A 19,993-nucleotide genomic window follows, 5' to 3' on the forward strand; every position below is an offset into this window, starting at 1 on the left:
TAAAGGGACTTGTAATAGTTCCACCGACACCCTTCACAAGACTATATTCAACTTAATTTTGGGCAAACAAAATCAACCATTTTCATATTTAATTAACTTTTATATTAACATTATTGGGATCACACAAACAACAGTGAATAATCTACTACTATTTACTTTTGTGTTATTCATTTAATTAATTAAAAATTTGTAAGTTCAAACCATAAGTAAGAATAAAAAATAATCACTCCTTGATATATAGTCATAATAATCATAATAAATAAATAAATATTTATTGGAATGAATTGTTGTTACTTAAAATTTTTTTTATTCAAAATCCTATAAACGATAACATAAATTCGTGATCATTTGTCATGGTCAACACATGCTGAGACTAATTGGTTAAAAAAAAAAAAAAGAGTTAAATGAAATTCTAATAAAACATGTTTATCATAAAAATTACTTAAGAACTCTACTTGTCATTCGATTTGAAACATTATATTTTATTTTCATCGTCCCAATCTTTGGGGGCATTAATAACAAAAGAGTAAACAACATGTACACACGCAAGGTTTGGTGAATCTACAAGTTCCCATCCCTAGTTTTATAAATTCAAGATTCACACCCTTAAATTAACAATAAAAAGATGTTTAATATAATGGTCAAAGGGTAAAATGGTCATTTGATCTAGATTAAATCTGATAGGAAAATAAAATTTTCAAAATAACCCTCTATATTTCAAATTTCTCTCACAAGCACCGCTAAAAAATGTCCCAACAATCCCTACAAGTTTGAAATTTGTCGATTGCACCCTTGCGACGGAAAAACCCAGATTTGCGACAGCAGCCAAAACTGTTGCAGCAGCAATCCCTACAACCCAACCCAAATTTTTCGTGGAGAAGAGGAAAGGAGAAAGAGAAAGAGAAGGTGGAGAAGAGATAAGGAGAGAGAGAGTGAAAAGAGAAGAGAGAAAGTGGCGGTGGTGGCCAGATCTAGCTACCGACATTTGGAAAGAGAAAGATAGAGAAAAGAGAAGAGAGAAAGAGGTGGAGAAGAGATAAGGAGAAGGAGAGAGAGAAAAGAGAAGAGGAAGGTTGAAGAAGAGGGTGTTATTGAAATAAATTTGAAAGTAAGATGGTTTAGGTTAATTCTACTAATTTGAGGGTGAAAAGTAATTTATTATTTTTTTGTCAAGGGTAATTTGGTAATAGCACTCTTTAGAAACCAAAATCAATAACAACGGTAATGGATCCAGAAATTCTTGTTAAGGTGGGCCAAAATAAAATGTAATAGCATATAATATTCATATTATATGTTTTTAGTTGAAATTGTCATAAAAAGAAAAAAAAATTGTGTATAAATATTTAAAAAAAAAAATTGAGGGTGGGCCCTCAATATACTCTAGATCCGCTCCTGAATAACAATGTTAATTTAAGGGAGTGAATCTGGAATTTATGAAACCAATAGTAGTAACTGGTAGATTCATCAAACCTTGGGTGGGAACATGTCATTTGCTCATTACAAAGTTACAAAAATAGATAATTAACAAACAAATAATTGGGGCAACCAATATCTAATATATATCCTCCCTACATAAAGGACAAGGACAACGCCTGACATCTAAAAAATACTCATGAAGACAATCAGTGTGATAGCAGTGGCCGCAAGGCATAGACGACAACGATACTCCACACTCAAATTGAATTGGGCGAATTATGCAGATTTGCTGCTCATATCGTAGAGATGAAACAAAATCAAATGTAAAGTGAGGCAGGTTGGTAATAACTTCTTACATCTCAATATCCATAGTAGAAGCAGTAGTCCTCATCAACCGTCTTGCAGGCCACCAAATAGAGACATCAATTGATATCAATGCAAAGCCAAAGAGCATGACCTTGTAATGATGGGTCATGTAGTTGTTAGAGAAGGTGATGGCTGTGGATCCATGGATGGCATCGATGAGTCCATCATGGCAGTTCGACAGCGAGCAATGGAAAACCCAAATGTGTTGACTTCCAAAGATGGACACCCAATCGTCGTTCGATACAGTCCACCACCCGGAATGCTCCGGACAGTTTCTGATATTTCCATTGCCTCCTTGGTTACAGTCATGTATGTGAATGCCATGAATGATGACGTTGGTGGCATAATGAATAACCATGCATGGTTTATTGGCAATGTAATGTGAACATTTGCACCTCTACCATCAATAGTCTTGAACGAGTTCATGACTAGCCCTTGCTTCAGCTGAATCACCATATCTCTTTTGAATATAATCCACAATGGATCATATTGTATCACAGCATGCCTAAGAGTTCCCGGCTTCGGATTCACAGGGTTATCGTTGCTGGAATCCATGACAACATAAATCCGACTGTTTCTTCCCCCAATAGCACTCTTCCCAAATCCAGTGGCGCAATTAGCCAAACTTTGACGGTTTCTCTCCCAGTTCGGGTCGCAGCTCCAATAGTCGTCAATCGGATTTCCAGTTCCACATGACAAATAGGCCAAGTTCCTCCTAAACACATTGATAATCCTGTCAAAGAGACAACTATAAATTAACACTACTCAAATATAAATTAAGCATGGTTTTGATAGGAGTAATGTGCATTACTTGTGTACTTCATGTACAACTAGCTCAAGGTCTTAGCTTGGTGAAGAAGAAACAAAATCTGGGATCATTAGAAGAGAGAAGAAAGAAATTACAAGAAAGATAGAGGGATCTGTCACTCTTCCATAGTGCTTATTGTTATCTGAGTTGTGAGTGGGTTATTTAAATTAAATGTCAAGCCATGATTAAAGCTAATATCATTGTTAGCTTTTACTTTAATTTGTTAACTTTATGTTTGTATTCATTCATTTCATCATTTGTGCATGGTCATGGTCAGGGACTCGGGGGCAAATGTCCTGGTTACCTTTTACTTCAATTTGTTAACTTTATGTATTTATTCGTTCATTACAATTTGTCCGAGACTCTACAAATATTCCACCCTTTTAACAGTGGTCCTTTACTTCAATTTGTTAACTTTATGTGTTCTCCCCATTAGTGCATGATACATTTTAGGGTAGTTTAACCAGTTAAGCAACCACATTCCTAATTTTTTATTTTTTATATAATACTATACACATTCATTTTATAAGATTATGATTTTTGGTTTAAAAATTTTATATGGATGTATTGTTATAACGTTTGTATATATAATAAATGAAGATAAGTGACATGACAATTAATAGGTAACTAGTTGAAAGCCCCGCGCATTGCGCAGGTGTAAAACCCCCCTCCAGTCAGGTATCCTCTGAATATCCCTCAATGAGAATCCCGAGGATACATGTCTGGAGAACGAGTTGTATTTAGAAAAAATCTGTATAAGGATAATAATAATAATATCCAAAACATGCATATAAAATATCACGCAGGATCTAAACTTATAATTTACAAACTTTAAGAAATTACAAGATCAAAACATATTTATAGGGTGGAAGCTTCCAAATGTATTTCACAGATATTTATCATTTACATATTTACATCAAGATAAAAATATCGAGATGATAATAAATCATCTCCCCTCACGTGTAGTCCCGCTGTCTCTAGCATCCCTCGCTTCTAGTCTACCTGCAAAGCAATCAACAATGAAAGGGTGAGCGCTAATCGCTCAGTAAGGAATGATCCGTTTATCTGTTAACACATCACTTATCTTTTACATCTAGGGATACTTCCCCTTTTATTACTAATTCATATGCTTTTCATCATTTTATCCCATGGCTATATAAACATCAATGTGTACACACACATCACATATCATGACATAACATCTAAAATCATCTAACATGAGTATAAATCATCTCATGATGTAAATAACATCATAACTCATGTAATGCAACTAAATGCATATGAAACATTTAACGTCTAGCCGATCGGACCTTTCTTAGCATCTTAAGCACTTCATATCATCTAGCCTCAAATTTCATCTAGAGCTCATATCATCGGGAGGCGTGCTTACGCGTTATTTAGCATCTAAAGCATATATTCATCTTTCCTCAACCGGTATACGAGGATATGCTTACGCGTTTTCCATCATGTCTATATGCATCTCTATCATGTCTATTTGCATCTCTAACATCTTATGGCATGTAAATACATATTTTGGTGAGCTTAATACTTTTAATTCATCTATGGATTATCAATCCATTTACATTACCTCTTGCTCACATACATCATCTTAAAACATGTATTATATTGCATCTTCATGCCATTTCATAACATTAATCATGTATTAACATCATGACCATGTATATCTTTCAAATATCATCTAACTAATGGGTAAACATTAGTACATGGCATACTTACAATAATACATTAATAATCAATTCATAATCATAAGAATTGATTATGTTAAATCTTAAACTTTAATAACCAGTTTATGCTTCAGGCCATTTTCCATCCTTTTCTCAAACGAATTGGCTCTTGGCATAAACATAAAAGTTATAGGTCTGTGTCTTAGCTTTCTAATGCTTTAAGAATCATCTCATTTTGATTTTTATAACTCAAGTTATGGTCGAAATACTGAAGCAGGGTTAACAAAACCCCTAAGCCCATTAAATCCGAATTTTCATATTAACTATGCCACATCAATTCCTATTGACATTAACCAATAGGTTAACTTGTGGATCAAATAAACCTCCCCTTAATAGTCTTTAACATCTTAAAGGAAGTGTAAAATCTCATTTCCATAATCATCCATTATTGCTATAACATTGTAAGCTAATGCAAACAACACATCAACACTTCTAATAGCAACCATTCAACACCATGTGGCCTCCAATACTACAATTTTTGCCACAATCAGTATCCACACTTCATTTTCTTCAATCAAACATAACAACTCATAAAACATAAAGAGCAATAACTTCATGTATAATGAATTCAAGGCAATAAGTAGAATAAATGAGTTCAACTACACTTGCCATCAACTAATTCTATGCCTTAAAGCCTTAATTTAAGGTTTCATAAAAATCTACAAACCCTAGCATAAACCCTAAAGTCATGGGAGGTTCTTCCTTACCTTTTTAAAGACTTCCTCCAACAAATCCTTTGCCTTTGACTTCTTTTACACCTTAATCCTACATATATAACATTATACCTCAACATCTACCTCAAATCTTCAAATTACATCAAAACTAAAGTTTTTAATCCTTACCTTAAACCCTTCAAATTGAAGATCCAAGGCTCCTATCTTGTTCTCCTTGAAAAATTATGCAAAACTCCTTGAAAACCTAGAGAAAGAAAGCTTGTTTCATGGAAGATTTGAGAGAAAATGGAAGAAATGTTGAAGAAAGGCTCTCTCCTTTGGCTTGAACGAATTTCATCTCATTTATAGGAAAATATTTCATTTATTTTCCAAAATTATGCAATTGGCCCAATTATTTTAATTGTATAACTCATAAGTCCTTAATTCTTCATATAAGGGCATTTTGGTCATTTCACACTAGACATAATTATTACTTAATTAATGCCATTAAATGCAATGAAGCCTACTCATCCTTGACTTTTTCAATGCTTATCCATAGGCAAAATAACCATTTTTCCCCTAAGCCTCTTTATGGATAATTGATTCATACCATTCCAAATGAATTGACTATTTTGCCCTTAGTTAGATTTTATGCTTTTTAATATAAAATAAACATTTAAATGACTATTTTGAGTTAGGAACATACCTTTGACATCTTGGGTATTACAGCAGATTGCTTATGAAATTGGTTTTACACCACTTTTGTTTGAATAATTAGATATTTCAATTGGTTGATATCTACTATAGAAGTACATACATTGTATAAGTAAAAAATGATCCACTGAATCTCTTAATTATGTTAGTTACAAATTACAAAATATACTGATATAATTTGGAAATTATACAATATAAATAGTATCCTAAGATTGACTAAAATAATATATTATAAAATATTTGTGATAGTGTTTAATTTAATGTTCAATAATAATTAAAGTAATAAATAACAAAGAAATTAAGAATAGTAATTTCATATAAATATTACATGTCAATGTCTACCCATTTAATCCAAATAAGTAATAAAGGTGGGCAGGAACCAGACCCAACCGAACCCGAGTCTGGGCCCAGTGCCATTGGGATTAGTATATTAGGGTCTGGATCGGTCCCTAGGATTGTTCCTAGGCCCATAGGACCAGTCTTGGGATCGGTCCCATGGGCCTAAATAATTTTATTTACCCCTTTTATTTTTTATTAATTTAGGGACTTAATCAAAATTATATGAGGGTTTAATGTAATTTTTTAAGGGTAATTTGTAAAATTTTTAATTAATAAATAATGAAATATAAATGAATGATTAAATGTTAATGAATAATGACTTAATTCTTAATTAGTTATAAATTTAGGGTGTTTTTAATTTAAACTTTAAGGAGATAATAATAATTTAATTTTAAGTTTTAACATAAATATAATATTCACACAATCACACTTCACAAACAAACAATTAAATAAATTTTATTATATTAAATTATTAATTTACATCATTCAAATCTGTGTTTCTAAAGAGGTTGAGTAGTTCGAGATCTTCAAGGTGCTGCTGATCTCTTTTGTTCGCCTAAGTCTAATCTCGTAAACATGCTATGACTTCAACCATCTCATTGGTTAAAGAACATCTTCTTTCTTCGACAATGCGACCACTAATTAAGAATGTTGACTCAGATGCAATTGTCAAAACTGGCACAGATAAAATGTCACGTGCCATTTGGGCTACTATAGGGAATTAACTTAAATTGTGGTTCCACCATTGAAGCACATTTATTTCACGCTTCTTCTTCACGGTCATGTAGGACATGTCCATTTGTAGGTACCGATGCAACTCATTTGGTCCAAGGTGTCTGTATGAGCTACTACTTCCACCACCAACACTGTCGCGTTCCATAAACCTCCAGATGCTCGTTCCTTGCCATCCTTGGTCTTCATCATGGTCCTGTTGCTTGTCTCTACTGGCGCTGGACACTACTATGCGTCTAGTCTGATACAAAGAAAAAAGGCTTTCCAATTTTTTTTTATTTTTTTTTAAGTCTATCAAATAAGAAATATTGTCATATTGTAAATTATGACCTATCTCAGCAACCGTACAATTAAATATGCTTGATTTAAATCTAGGATTTACAATAAGACCTAATCCATATAAGAATGGAATATATAACCAATATTTCCGGTATTTTTTTCCCATTAAAACAATAATGTCACACAAATCTTCATTGTATGTTTATGTAGCAAAAGTTGTAGAAATTCGAAATAAAATATCTAACACTACATTAGTAGTAGGATAATAAATTAGTGGAATCGTAAAAAACTTTAAGAAACAAAAAAATTAGTTCGCAAACCGTCTAATCGAATTCGTTGATGACTTCCCCCGGATAGTTCTTTTGGTTGACGAACTCTGTAATTTCTCTTGCAGTTGGTATAACATTGTCCAACATTAGGTACGTGGAGTTCTAACAGACAGGCATGTCCATACATAACTTCTTTGGTTCAATTGGTAGATCCTCTTGGCGACAATATTTGCGGAATTCAGTCCATCTTGAATTGCTACTAGCGATGAATCCAATAGCTGCACGCACCCTTTCAATCCTCGAATGTATAGCTTTTAAACCTGCTTTAACAATTAAATTAATGATGTGGCAAGCACATGTTTGGTGAGAAAAATTTCCTTCACCATGCGGATCCAATCTCTTTTCAAATAAAAAAATTGCCGGGGTGTTAGCAGTTACATTATCAAGCGTTAGTGCCACAACTCTCTCAGATAAAAAATATTCTTGAAAAACTTCAATAATTGTAAAATAAATAGTTTCAACACTATGTTTTTCATATAATGCTTTAAAACCTATCAATTTTTGTTGTAAATCCAACCATGATCAAAATAATGCATTATAACACTTAAAAAATCTGTTTTTGATCTAGCAACCCATATATCTGAAATAAGTGCAATATATATATTCCTAAAATTTTGAAATTCTTTTTTAAGTTGATTTTTTATTTTATCATAAAGGTTTTTTATGTCCCTTCTAGTTGTACTTCTACTAAAAGGGGTAAATACTGGACAAAAAACAGTTTTAATCATTTGAACAAAATAAAGATTTTCAGATAAAGAAATAGGAGACTTCGTAGCACATATGAGTTTTCTATTTCCTCTCTTGCTGTGAGTTCATTGTATTGTCATATTGAGAAAGTTGATGATTATGGATTAAAATTAAGTTGAATTTGAATTTGCCTACCTGTGAGGTTGAACCTGAACCAGACTGGCTGGACTACTATATTTGTTGGGGGTGCTTCTTCTGCAAGTGTCGCCACATCGTCAAAGTCCCGTTCTCTGCGCAGATGAAAATTGAACAAAAATTGCATTCCCCGCAACCCATTTAACTTTGGCTGTTTTGATTTGGTAAAGAATTGTCATACCCCGGACATGACCCTCTTTGACTGTTGGGCTATGGAATCGTAGCTCGCTTGTGTTAGGCTATACCCAGTCCCGATCATTTGTGGTTGTGGAATTAGAGTTGCTACCTCTAGAAAGGGTGAAAATGGATCGAACCCTTCCATTTCTTTGATGGATGGAACATAAAACTCATTTGAGGATGAGCCTCCGAATGCATAATTTCGAGAATCCATTATGAATTTATAATAAAATAATAAATAATTAAAATGAAAAAATTGAATAATAATATGAATAATAGATGAAATTGAAAAATTGTTAAAATTGAATAATATATATGAATAAATGTAAATATAAATTGGATTGAAGAGAATTTGAGTAAGTAGATTGAGAGAAGAGAATAAATTGAGAGTTGAATTGAGAACAAAATGGAGGTTTAGGGGGTTTTTTTATAGTTGAGATTTGGGGGAAAAGTTAAACCCCTACCCCGCCACGCACCCGCGCCACCCCCCCCCCCCCCCCCGCGTGACCATTGCCTCTTAACAGTCACCTGACCACTGGCTACAACGGTCAGTTGACCGTTGATTGAGCAACTAACGGTAAATTGACCATTGGATGCTCAATGCAATTTTTTTTTGTAACATTTTTTTAGCCCCCATATTTATTATAAATTTGAAAAAAAAAAAAAAGGGTTTTTTAGTAATTTTCCAAAGATCATTTTGAAAAAATGAAATAAAATTTTGGGCCTGGGCCTTAGAGAAGGGCCTGAACCAGGGCTCGAGCCCTCCTCCACAGTTTGGGCCAAGTTTTAGGACCAGACCCCCTATGATCGATCCTCACGAAGACCCATCCTAAGCCTAGGTTTTTGGGTGGGCTTTTTGGGTCCAGTCCCTAATGCCCACCTCTAATAATTAATATTAAATTATAATTAAAAAAAATGAATTTACTAAATTCTAAACCAAATGAACTCCCACATAAGAATTAATGTAGCACTATTAAACAAAGGTATCAAATGCCCAACTACAAGAAAATCATGTGTATATATATTGTGACCCCGTGTATATGTTAGTATCTTGAATGAATATAGTATTGTTTATGTAACCCCCGTAATCTAATGTAATTGTATATTAAATTGGTTGTGATAGGAAAGGTATCTTGAATGTGATATGTATATATGCGTATAATTGTTTGTGTTTTGCATAACTCTTATGTGTTGGATGAATTGAGGTTTGGAATGGTTGGTTGTGGTGAATGCACTTTGTAGACATTAAAATCTACGGTTACGGAATGAGGTCTGATCTTGTAAGTTGAGGCCACTAATAATCTTCTGAACGTACGCACAAAGAAGATAAGCACGAAGCTTTCGTAAAACACCGGTGTGGTGTCTACCATAGGCACTTCGACACTCAAGTTAATAAGGCTGAATGAGGCTATTTAATGAGGGCTAAGGAGAGGAAGGGTTTACCGAAGTCTAATCGTAGAATAGAGCTACGGCTAAGGTGCTAGTTCTCAAGAGCAAGAACTTTGATTGCAAGCATGTGGCATTGAATAATGGATCCTTAATGAGAGGCGAGACCTCTCTTTATATAGTGGTCATAAGATATTCGAATCCTAGTAGGACTCTGAGTCCATAATGACAGAGTTCTAATAAATAGGAAAGACCTTGATTTACTTACCTCTGTAGGATTGAGAGTCTTGATTCACATAAGATGCAAGATCTTGGGTGAATTAGGATAAAAACTCAAATAGGAAGTAGGTGTATTAAGGTTTTAGTGGGATTCTGAACCCTTAAAGGATACAACGGACCAAAGGGCCTAGCCTTAGGTGGGCTAATGATGAGGCCCAATCTAGATGGTCCAAACTGGATAGGCTAGGTTAGTGTCATGGGTCTGACCCATGATATAAACCTTGACGTAGACCCACCTGGAATTGAGTTATGGCCTTGGATCATGTAGTAGATGTTTCATGCTTGGACCTCATAAGACCCAAAACGATTTTTAGTCCATACATACTTTTGTGGTATGTATTATGTGTGGAAGGGTAGGAAAGACAATATTGTTGTATTGCATGTTTTGCTTAATTTTAGAGTAGTTGTGGAGTTTGAATTGGGGATCACTGCTTGTGGAGAGGAAACCTTTGAGTACGATATACATATCTAGTGTTCATGTCTTGCATGATTATCAGCATATGTCGACGCACTCAAGGTTCCCGCTCCCCGTTGAGTGTATAAGGTAAGAATGTTCATTGGACTTAATGTGAGAGATGGGATACCTGCCTTTAATAATGTAATAAGACTGTTGTTAAGATGAGTGAAAACGCAAGAGAAAAAAAAAAATTCTTGAAAGTCTTCACCTCTTTAGTTAATTAATTTTAGAATATCCTTTTTCTTTTATAAAGTAATTTTATTGCTAAATCACCTACAAGAAAGATATATAATACCGCACAATTTTTAAGAATCTTGACATTTTTTTTTTCCTTTCCCAAAAGCTCGAGTAGTTTTTACACGGGAGAACGACATTGTCCCGCCCAAGGTTTGGTGAAACAACCCTTTCCCACCCTTCAAGTTTCAAAATGACACTTTCTCACCCTTCGTTAGGTGCTATTATATTTTCCGTTAATATTTTACTGATAAGACAAAAATACCCTTAAATATTTGACTTTATAAAATTTTTAATTAGCCAAAAAAAAAAAATAGTTAACCCCACCTAAAAAGTTAGGAATGATGCTATGAAATTATTTAAAGTTAAATGACCTTAATATTTATTTATTTATAATGTCATATATATCTCATCACTATTATTCAATAATCTACTAAATTTATAATGTTTTTCATAATATAATATTTTTTCATTTTTACCAATTAACATAAAAAATCAAGATTCCTAATTAATTAAATAAACAAAAGAAAAAAAAATCTTTACACCTAAACTAATAAATAATCGAGTAAAGACTTTGACTTAACTAAATTTTAATTTATAATAAACTAATAAGAAATAAACTATTTAAGGGTATTTTCATCTTTTCAATCAAATATTAATAGAAAATACTAACAAAACTTGACGAAGGGTGGGAAAGTGTCATTTTGAAACTTGACGGCTGAGAAAGTGTCAGTTCCCCAAAATTTGGGTGGGAAAGTGTCAGTCTCCCTTTTTACACGGATACTGTTGCTCTTTGTGTTACATATATTGATGATCAACTTATAACTTTCGGTTTGCAGCTTTAATTTCTTTGGGATATGCGTATATAATAAATCAAAAGACATGTACATTAATTCCAGGACAGATTCCAGGCGCTGAATAAGCAGGAGAGAAAGTCATCATATATATCAGCACCCTGACATGGAACCCTTTTATAAATAGAATTGATAATATAGTGTTTTTCCATTTTTACCGATTAACATAAAAAATTAATATTTCTAATTAATTAAATAAACAAAAGAAAAAAAATATTTACACCTGAACTAATAAATAATCGAATAAAGACTTTGACTTAACTAAATTTTAATTTATAATAAACTAATAAGAAATAAACTATTTAAGGGTATTTTCGTCTTTTCAATCAAATATTAACAGAAAATACTAACAAAACTTGACGAAGGGTGGAAAAGTGTCATTTTGAAACTTGATGGATAAGAAAGTGTCGTTTTGCCAAACTTTGGGTGGGAACATGTCATTCTCCCTTTTTACACGGATACTGTTGTTCTTTGTGTAAAATATATTGATGATCAACTTATAACTTTCGGTGTGCAGCTTTAATTTCTTTGGGATATGCATATATAATAAATCAAAAGACATGTACATTAATTCCAGGACAGATTCCAGGCGCTGAATAAGCAGGAGAGAAAGTCATCATATAAATCAGCATCCTGACATGGAACCCTTTTATAAATAGAATTGATTTATCTATCTGAAGGTTTCAGAGTGGAATCACAAGTACTGGAGGGATGAATTGCCTTGACAATATTTCCAAGTGGAGACCTTAGGAACTGAGTATATGTTTTTGCATACGAGAAATATATATTAATAGTAGTTCATGGAGAATTAATGTTCCCTTCCCCTTAGACCCACACAGTGTCCTGCTGATGTTTTTGCATGATTGACGGAAAAAGAAGTTAGGTGAGATTGAGGTTGAGCCCTCTTTTTCCTCGATTCTTCCATTAAAGACTTGGGTGGAGGTCTGACTTCTGAGCCATGCAATGCATGTATAAATTCTCTTTTACACTCCGTATTCGTGTACATCTTGCTGACTTGGTTGCCCATTGTGAATGCATATGTATAATGAGGATTGAAGAAGTTGCACCATCACTATAACGGTTGACATCAAGCCATCAAGAAGTGCTTAAATGTTCATATTTTTTTACTGTTATTAACTGAAGAAACAGGAAAACCCGCCATCATAATTTGACAGTACGATTAGAGAGCAAAAGTAAATAAAGCAGCCACACATAATTAAGCTGTTTTCTTGCTGAGCAAAAGTGAGTGATTGCAGCATGCATAAATACCGACACACAGGAAAATTAATTGAAAACTTTAATTTAAAGCAACACTTCTGCGGTCGCTTTCTTTGACATATATATAACAAGGATTGCAGTAAAATCCTTGGATAGCGCCCTTTAAAGCAATAAGTAGAGGTTGCTATATATTATAGATAGTTAATTAAAGAAACTGCAAGTACTTTAAATTAATTTAACAGCCTGACTAATGATTCTTCTCTTCCATTTATCTTGCTTAATATTATGCTGTTAAATATTAGCAATGAGAGTTCCTCCTGCAGTTGAGTGCACCAGATTTCATGGTTATTGAACCCACAAGAGAAGATGGTCTTGCGTTGAGGCTAGAAGCCCTGGCATAGCTTGAAGATGCACCGGCTCCGGTTTGCCGGAAATACGCTCCGTTTAACATCAAGTCCCCCTCTGACCTCCAATTCCAATTCCTCCATTCACTCTCCGGTGCATCCTCATGTTTGGTCACCTGCATTATACATATAAAATCAAATTTGACATAGAAGATTGCAACGTAAAAGTGTTCGTGCATGGAGAGAGTAAATATAAATTTATAACTACCTCTTTCTTAAATCTCTCACTGGGTGCATAAAATCGATTGCCTTGACTATAAATAGTAGGAGCCGCACTTCCACCAATGGCATACATTTCCCACTGAGTGTAGTCATTGTTCACCACATGAAAATACCCATGCCTGCACCTGCAAAACTCATTGTGAAAACATTATAAATATTTATACTATATAGTTGGCAACATTGATAAATAATAATAATACATAATATATAAATTACCTTGGCATTCTCTGAACTAGCCCTTCTCCAAAATGATTAAAGGCAACAGTGACTTGCATGTTCTTGTCTTGAGTATACGAATCACTGTGGCCCAAGAGCATGACCTTATCATGATGGGTCATGTAGTTGTTAGAGATGGTGATGGCAGTGGATCCATGGATGGCATCGATGAGTCCATCATGGCAGTTCGATAGCGAGCAATGGTCAACCCAAATGTGTTGACTTGCAAAGATGGACACCCCATCGCCGTCCGATACTTTCCACCACCCGGAATGATCCGGAGAGTTTCTAATATTGCCAATGCCTCCTTGCTTACAATCATGTATGTGAATGCCATGAATGATGATGTTGGTGGCATAGTGAATGGTTATGCATGGTCCATTAGCAATGTGAACACTTGCACCTCTACCATCAATAGTCTTGAACGAGTTCATGACTAGCTCTTTCTCCAACTGAATCACCATGTCTCTTTTGAATATAATCCACAATGGCTCATCTTGTATCACAGCATGCCTGAGAGTTCCCGGCTTCGGATTCACAGGATCATCGTTGCCGGAATCTGTGACAACATAAATCCGACCGTTTCTTCCCCCAATAGCATTCTTTCCAAATCCAATGGCGCAATCAGCTAACCTTTGACGGTTTCTCTCCCAGTTCGGGTCACACCTCCAACAATCATCAATCGGATTCCCAGTTCCACATGACAAATAGGCCAAGTTCCTCCTAGACGCATTGATACTCCTGTCAAAAGAAACAACTACAAATTAACTCTAACCAAATATAAATTAAGCATGGTTTTAACCAGAGTAATTTGCATTAATTACCTGTGTACTTCATGTACAACTAGCTCAGGGTCTTGAACTGGTGAAGAAGAAACCAAACTTGGGATTATTAGAAGAGAGCAGAAGGAAAGTACAAGAAAGATTGAAAGGTTTGACATTTTTCCTTTGAGTTTCTTCTCTCTTGGGAGAGCTTGGTGGTAGTAAGTTAGAGTTGTGCGTGGGGCTATATAAAGGAATAACGCCGAGAGAGCTGGCGTGATTAATCTTCTGTTAATTTACATTCTGGGTCCACTTCATCGTAATTTCAGGTTTTAATAGCGCGCGGGCATTCATGTGGTAGTTTTAAACAGTTAATCAAGCCCCCAATAAATTCAAACCTCCACGTCAATTATTGAAGACACCAATTGATTTTATCTCTTCATTATAGCTAACCCTATCTGATCGTGTGATTAGAATGTCAGTTTAATAAGTCAGCTAATTACTTCTGGTTTTCACTTTAATTTCATTAATTATTTAAATATATTATATGTTCATGCTCACTTTAACTCGCGAATTTTGTTTAATAAGTCAGAACAAGTATGGTTAGGACCATAAATATATATTACTTTGGACAATTTATTTAATTAATTAACTCATCTATACATTAGCGGAAACATGAATTAAGTCATTAATTTTAATTTTAATTAATTTACCTTATGAACAAAATTGGATAAATGCAGAAATGAACGGGGAATTTGCAAAATTCTCGGAAGTGGAAATATTTGTCTACACTTGCTCTTGACTATGATGACCTTTGTTGACTTTAGATTTGCAATGAGGCAGAAATTACGAGGCCCTTTGTTGACTTTCCCATGTTAATGCTTACCGCAGGTGACGTAGAGAAATTTTGACTTTTTTTTATTTTCGGCCTTAAATTTGTGATCAATTTTCATGGTCAACACATGCTGAGACTGATTAGGCCTAAGGTTGAGTGAGCCTTATTTTTATGGATCAAGCCCGAAATACTTGCCCATTTGACACCTCTATCAAGTCTTTGTTTCTTCACATACTTTGAAACATAAAGTATTGGCTATTATAGAACACTATACACGTTCATTTTATAAGATAATGATTTTTGGTTTTAAAATTTTATATTGATATATTGTTATAACATTTGTATTCATAATCTTAATTTCCCATTTTAAGTATATTAGGCTTTTGACTTTAGCAACACATGATTTATTAAAAAATAATACTATACTTATAAAATGTATATACAAAGTGACATGTCACATTGTGATAGAGAGAGTGAGTATGTAAAATCACAAACTAATTAAATAAAGACAAATAATATGACAGATAAGGGATAATGCTACTTCAAACTTTGTAAGAGTACTATACTCTTTGCTAAATTGAAGAATCACAAAATTATATCCATTAATATTTACAAGTGTCAGTAGTTGAGCAACGGGTAATTCAATATTTGTAATAACCTTTTGTTAATATACATGTGTGATGTCTCATAATATGAATTCATGTTAAATCCTTAAAACACAAAAATAAAAGCTTAAATATTCTTTTGTATTATTATGATAAGATTAGTGCGTATTATTGTTATATTACAAAGCCAACTAATACATATGTATATGTGTGATGGTTTGCTTCTGAATAAATGTTTGATCACCACCATGAATAGCGAGTGATGCTCACATCATTTTTTTTATTATTATTATTTCAATCATATTATAGTTAAAATTTGTTAAGATGGGCCGATGGAAAGCCTGGTCCATATTTTAAAAGGAAACGTTTTTAGTTGGAAAACCAAATCAAACCCAAACATGGTGATGTAGTTGGTTAAGTGTTTGTATAAAAGCCGAAGTAAATGCACCAAATATGGTCGCGTTCCTCTACCCCATGAACAGTATGAGGTCCAAATTCTCTTTTACACTCCGTATTCGTGTACATCTTGTTGACTTGGTTGCCCATTGTGAATGCATATGTATAATGAGGATTGAAGAAGTTGCACCATCACTATAACGGTTGACTCAAGCCACAAGAAGTGCTTAAATGTTCATATTTTTTTACTGTTATTAACTGAAGAAACAGAAACCCGCCACATAATTTGACAGTACGATTGAGAGAAAAGTAAATAAAGCAGCCACACATAATTAAGCTGTTTTCTTGCTGAGCAAAAGTGAGTGGATTGCAGCATGCATAAATACCGACAACACGGAAAATTAATTGAAAACTTTAATTTAAAGCAACACTTCTGCGGTCGCTTTCTTTGACATATAACAAGGATTGCAGTAAAATCCTTGGATAGCGCCCTTTAAAGCAATAAGTAGAGGTTGCTATATATTATAGATAGTTAATTAAAGAAACTGCAAGTACTTTAAATTAATTTAACAGCCTGACTAATGATCTTCTCTTCCATTTATCTTGCTTAATATTATGCTGTTAAATATTAGCAATGAGAGTTCTCCTGCAGTTGAGTGCACCAGATTCATGGTTATTGAACCCACAAGAGAAGATGGTCTTGCGTTGAGGCTAGAAGCCCTGGCATAGCTTGAAGATGCACCGGCTCGGTTTGCCGGAAATACGCTCCGTTTAACATCAAGTCCCCCTCTGACCTCCAATTCCAATTCCTCCATTCACTCTCCGGTGCATCCTCATGTTGGTCACCTGCTTATACATATAAATCAAATTTGACATAGAAGATTGCAACGTTAAAGTGTTGTGCATGGAGAGAGTAACTATAAATTTATAACTACCTCTTTCTTAAATCTCTCACGGGTGATAAAATCGATTGCCTTGACTATAATAGTAGGAGCCGCACTTCCACCAATGGCATACATTTCCCACTGAGTGTAGTCATTGTTCACCACATGAAAATACCCATGCCTGCACCTGCAAAACTCATTGTGAAAAAATTATAAATATTTATACTATATAGTTGGCAACATTGATAAATAATATAATACATATATATAAATTACCTTGGCATTCTCTGAACTAGCCCTTCTCCAAAATGATTAAAGGCAACAGTGACTTGCATGTTCTTGTCTGAGTATACGAATCACTGTGGCCCAAGAGCATGAACTTATCATGATGGGTCATGTAGTTGTTAGAGATGGTGATGGCAGTGGATCCATGGATGGCATCGATGAGTCCACATGGCAGTTCGATAGCGAGCAATGGTCAACCCAAATGTGTGACTGCATTGCCTCTTAACAGTCACCTGACCACTGGCTACAACGGTCAGTTGACCGTTGATTGAGCAACTAACGGTAAATTGACCATTGGATGCTCAATGCAATTTTTTTTTGTAACATTTTTTTAGCCCCCATATTTATTATAAATTTGAAAAAAAAAAAAAAGGGTTTTTTGGAAATTTTCCAAAGATCATTTTGAAAAAATGAAATAAAGTTTTGGGCCTGGGCCTTGGAGGAGGGCCCAAACCAAGGCTCAGGCCCTCCTCCACAGTTTGGGCCGAGTTTTAGGACTAGACCCCCTATGATCGGTTCTCACGAAGACCAGTCCTAAGCCTAGGTTTCTGGGTGGGCTTTTTGGGTTCCAGTCCCAAATGCCCACCTCTAATAAGTAATATTAAATTATAATTAAAAAAAATGAATTTACTAAATTCTAAACCAAATGAACTCCCACATAAGAATTAATGTAGCACTACTAAACAAAGGTATCAAATGCCCAACTGCAAGAAGATCGTGTGTATATATATTGTAATGTATTGTAACCCCGTGTATTTGTTAGTATCTTGAATGGATATAGTATTGTTTATGTAACCCCTGTAATCTAATGTAATTGTATATTAAATTGGTTGTGATAGGAAAGGTATCTTGAATGCGATATGTATATATGTGTATAGTTGCTTGTGTTTTGCATAACTCTTATGTGTTGGATGAATTGAGGTTTGAAATGGTTGGTTGTGGTGAATGCACTTTGTAGACGTTAAAATCTACGGTTACGGAATAAGGTCTGATCTTGTAAAGTTGAGGCCACTAACAATCTACTGAACCTACGCACAAAGAAGATAAGCACGAAGCTTTCGTAAAACACCGATATGGTGTCTACTATAGGTACTTCGATGCTCAAGTTAGTAAGGTTGAATGAGGTTATTTCGTGAGGGCTAAGGGAATGAAGGGTTTACCAAAGTCTAATCGGAGAATAGAGCTACGGCTAAGGTGCTAGTTCTCAAGAGCAATAACTTTGATTGCAAGCATGTGGTATTGAATCATGGATCCTTAATGAGAGGTAGGACCTCTCCTTATATAGTGGTCATAAGATCTTTGAATCCTAGTTAGACTCTGAGTCCATAATGACAGAGTTCTAATAAATAAGAAAGAACTTGATTTACTTACCTTTGTAGGATTGAGAGTCTTAATTCACATAAGATGCAAGATCTTGGGTGAATTAGGATAAAACCCAAATAAGAAGTAGATGTATTAAGGTTTTAGTGGGATTCTGAACCCTTAGAGGATATAACGGACCAAAAGGCCTGGCCTTAGGTGGGCTAATGATGAGGCCTAATCTGGATGGTCCAAACTGGATAGGCTAGGTTAGTGTCATGGGTCTGACCCATGACATAAACCTTGACGTAGGCCCACCTGGAATTTAGTTATGGTCTTGGGTCATGTAGTAGATGTTTCATGTTTGGACCTCATAAGGCCCAAGACGATTTTTTGCCCATACAATGTTTTATGTGTGGAAGTGTAGGAAAGACAATATTGTTGTATTGCATGTTTTGCTTAATTTTAGAGTAGCTGTGGAGTTTGAATTGGGGATTAATGCTTGTGGAGAGGAAACCTTTTGAGTACGATATACATATCTAGTGTTCATGTCTTGCATGATTATCAGCATATCTCGATGCACTCAAGGTTCCCGCTCCCCATTGAGTGTATAACGTAAGAATGTTCATTGGACTTAATGTAAGAGATGGAATACCTGCCTTTAATAATGTAATAAGACTGTTGTTAAGATGAGTGAAAACGCAAGAGAAAAAAAAAAATTCTTGAAAGTCTTCACCTCTTTAGTTAATTAATTTTAGAATATCTTTTTTCTTTTATAAAGTAATTTTCTTGCTAAATCACCTACAACAAAGATATATAATACCGCACAATTTATAAGAATCTTGACTTTTTTTTTTCCTTTCCCAAAAGCTCGAGTAGTTTTTACACGGATACTGTTGCTCTTTGTGTAACATATATTGATGATCAACTTATAACTTTCGGTGTGCAGCTTTAATTTCTTTGGGATATGCATATATAATAAATCAAAAGACGTGTACATTAATTCCAGGACAGATTCCAGGCGCTGAATAAGCAGGAGAGAAAGTCATCATATATATCAGCATCCTGACATGGAACCCTTTTATAAATAGAATTGATTTATCTATCTTAAGGTTTCAGAGTGGAATCACAAGTACTGGAGGGATTAATTGCCTTGACAATATTTCCAAGTGGAGACCTTAGGAACTGAGTATATGTTTTTGCATACGAGAAATATAT

General features: G+C 34.4%; 1 protein-coding gene and 2 pseudogenes across 1 annotated transcript; all 3 read right to left on the bottom strand.

Annotated features, from left to right (window-relative positions):
• Positions 1 to 1,768: 1,768 nt before the first annotated feature.
• On the bottom strand, positions 1,769 to 2,661 carry LOC116123367 (annotated as a pseudogene).
• A 10,326-nt stretch (positions 2,662 to 12,987) lies between these two features.
• On the bottom strand, positions 12,988 to 14,678 carry LOC116123348 (pectate lyase-like). The gene is made up of 4 exons (XM_031409135.1): positions 14,535 to 14,678; positions 13,711 to 14,451; positions 13,481 to 13,619; positions 12,988 to 13,388 (listed from the first exon to the last, which is right to left on the bottom strand). The coding sequence occupies exons 1-4, from the start codon at positions 14,648 to 14,650 to the stop codon at positions 13,167 to 13,169; spliced, it is 1,218 nt and encodes a 405-aa protein (XP_031264995.1). The 5' UTR covers positions 14,651 to 14,678; the 3' UTR covers positions 12,988 to 13,166.
• A 2,207-nt stretch (positions 14,679 to 16,885) lies between these two features.
• On the bottom strand, positions 16,886 to 17,692 carry LOC116123368 (annotated as a pseudogene).
• Between the last annotated feature and the right edge of the window lie 2,301 nt (positions 17,693 to 19,993).

The sequence above is a fragment of the Pistacia vera genome, unplaced genomic scaffold, assembly GCF_008641045.1.
Source record: "Pistacia vera cultivar Batoury unplaced genomic scaffold, PisVer_v2 Contig142, whole genome shotgun sequence".
NCBI lineage: Eukaryota > Viridiplantae > Streptophyta > Magnoliopsida > Sapindales > Anacardiaceae > Pistacia > Pistacia vera.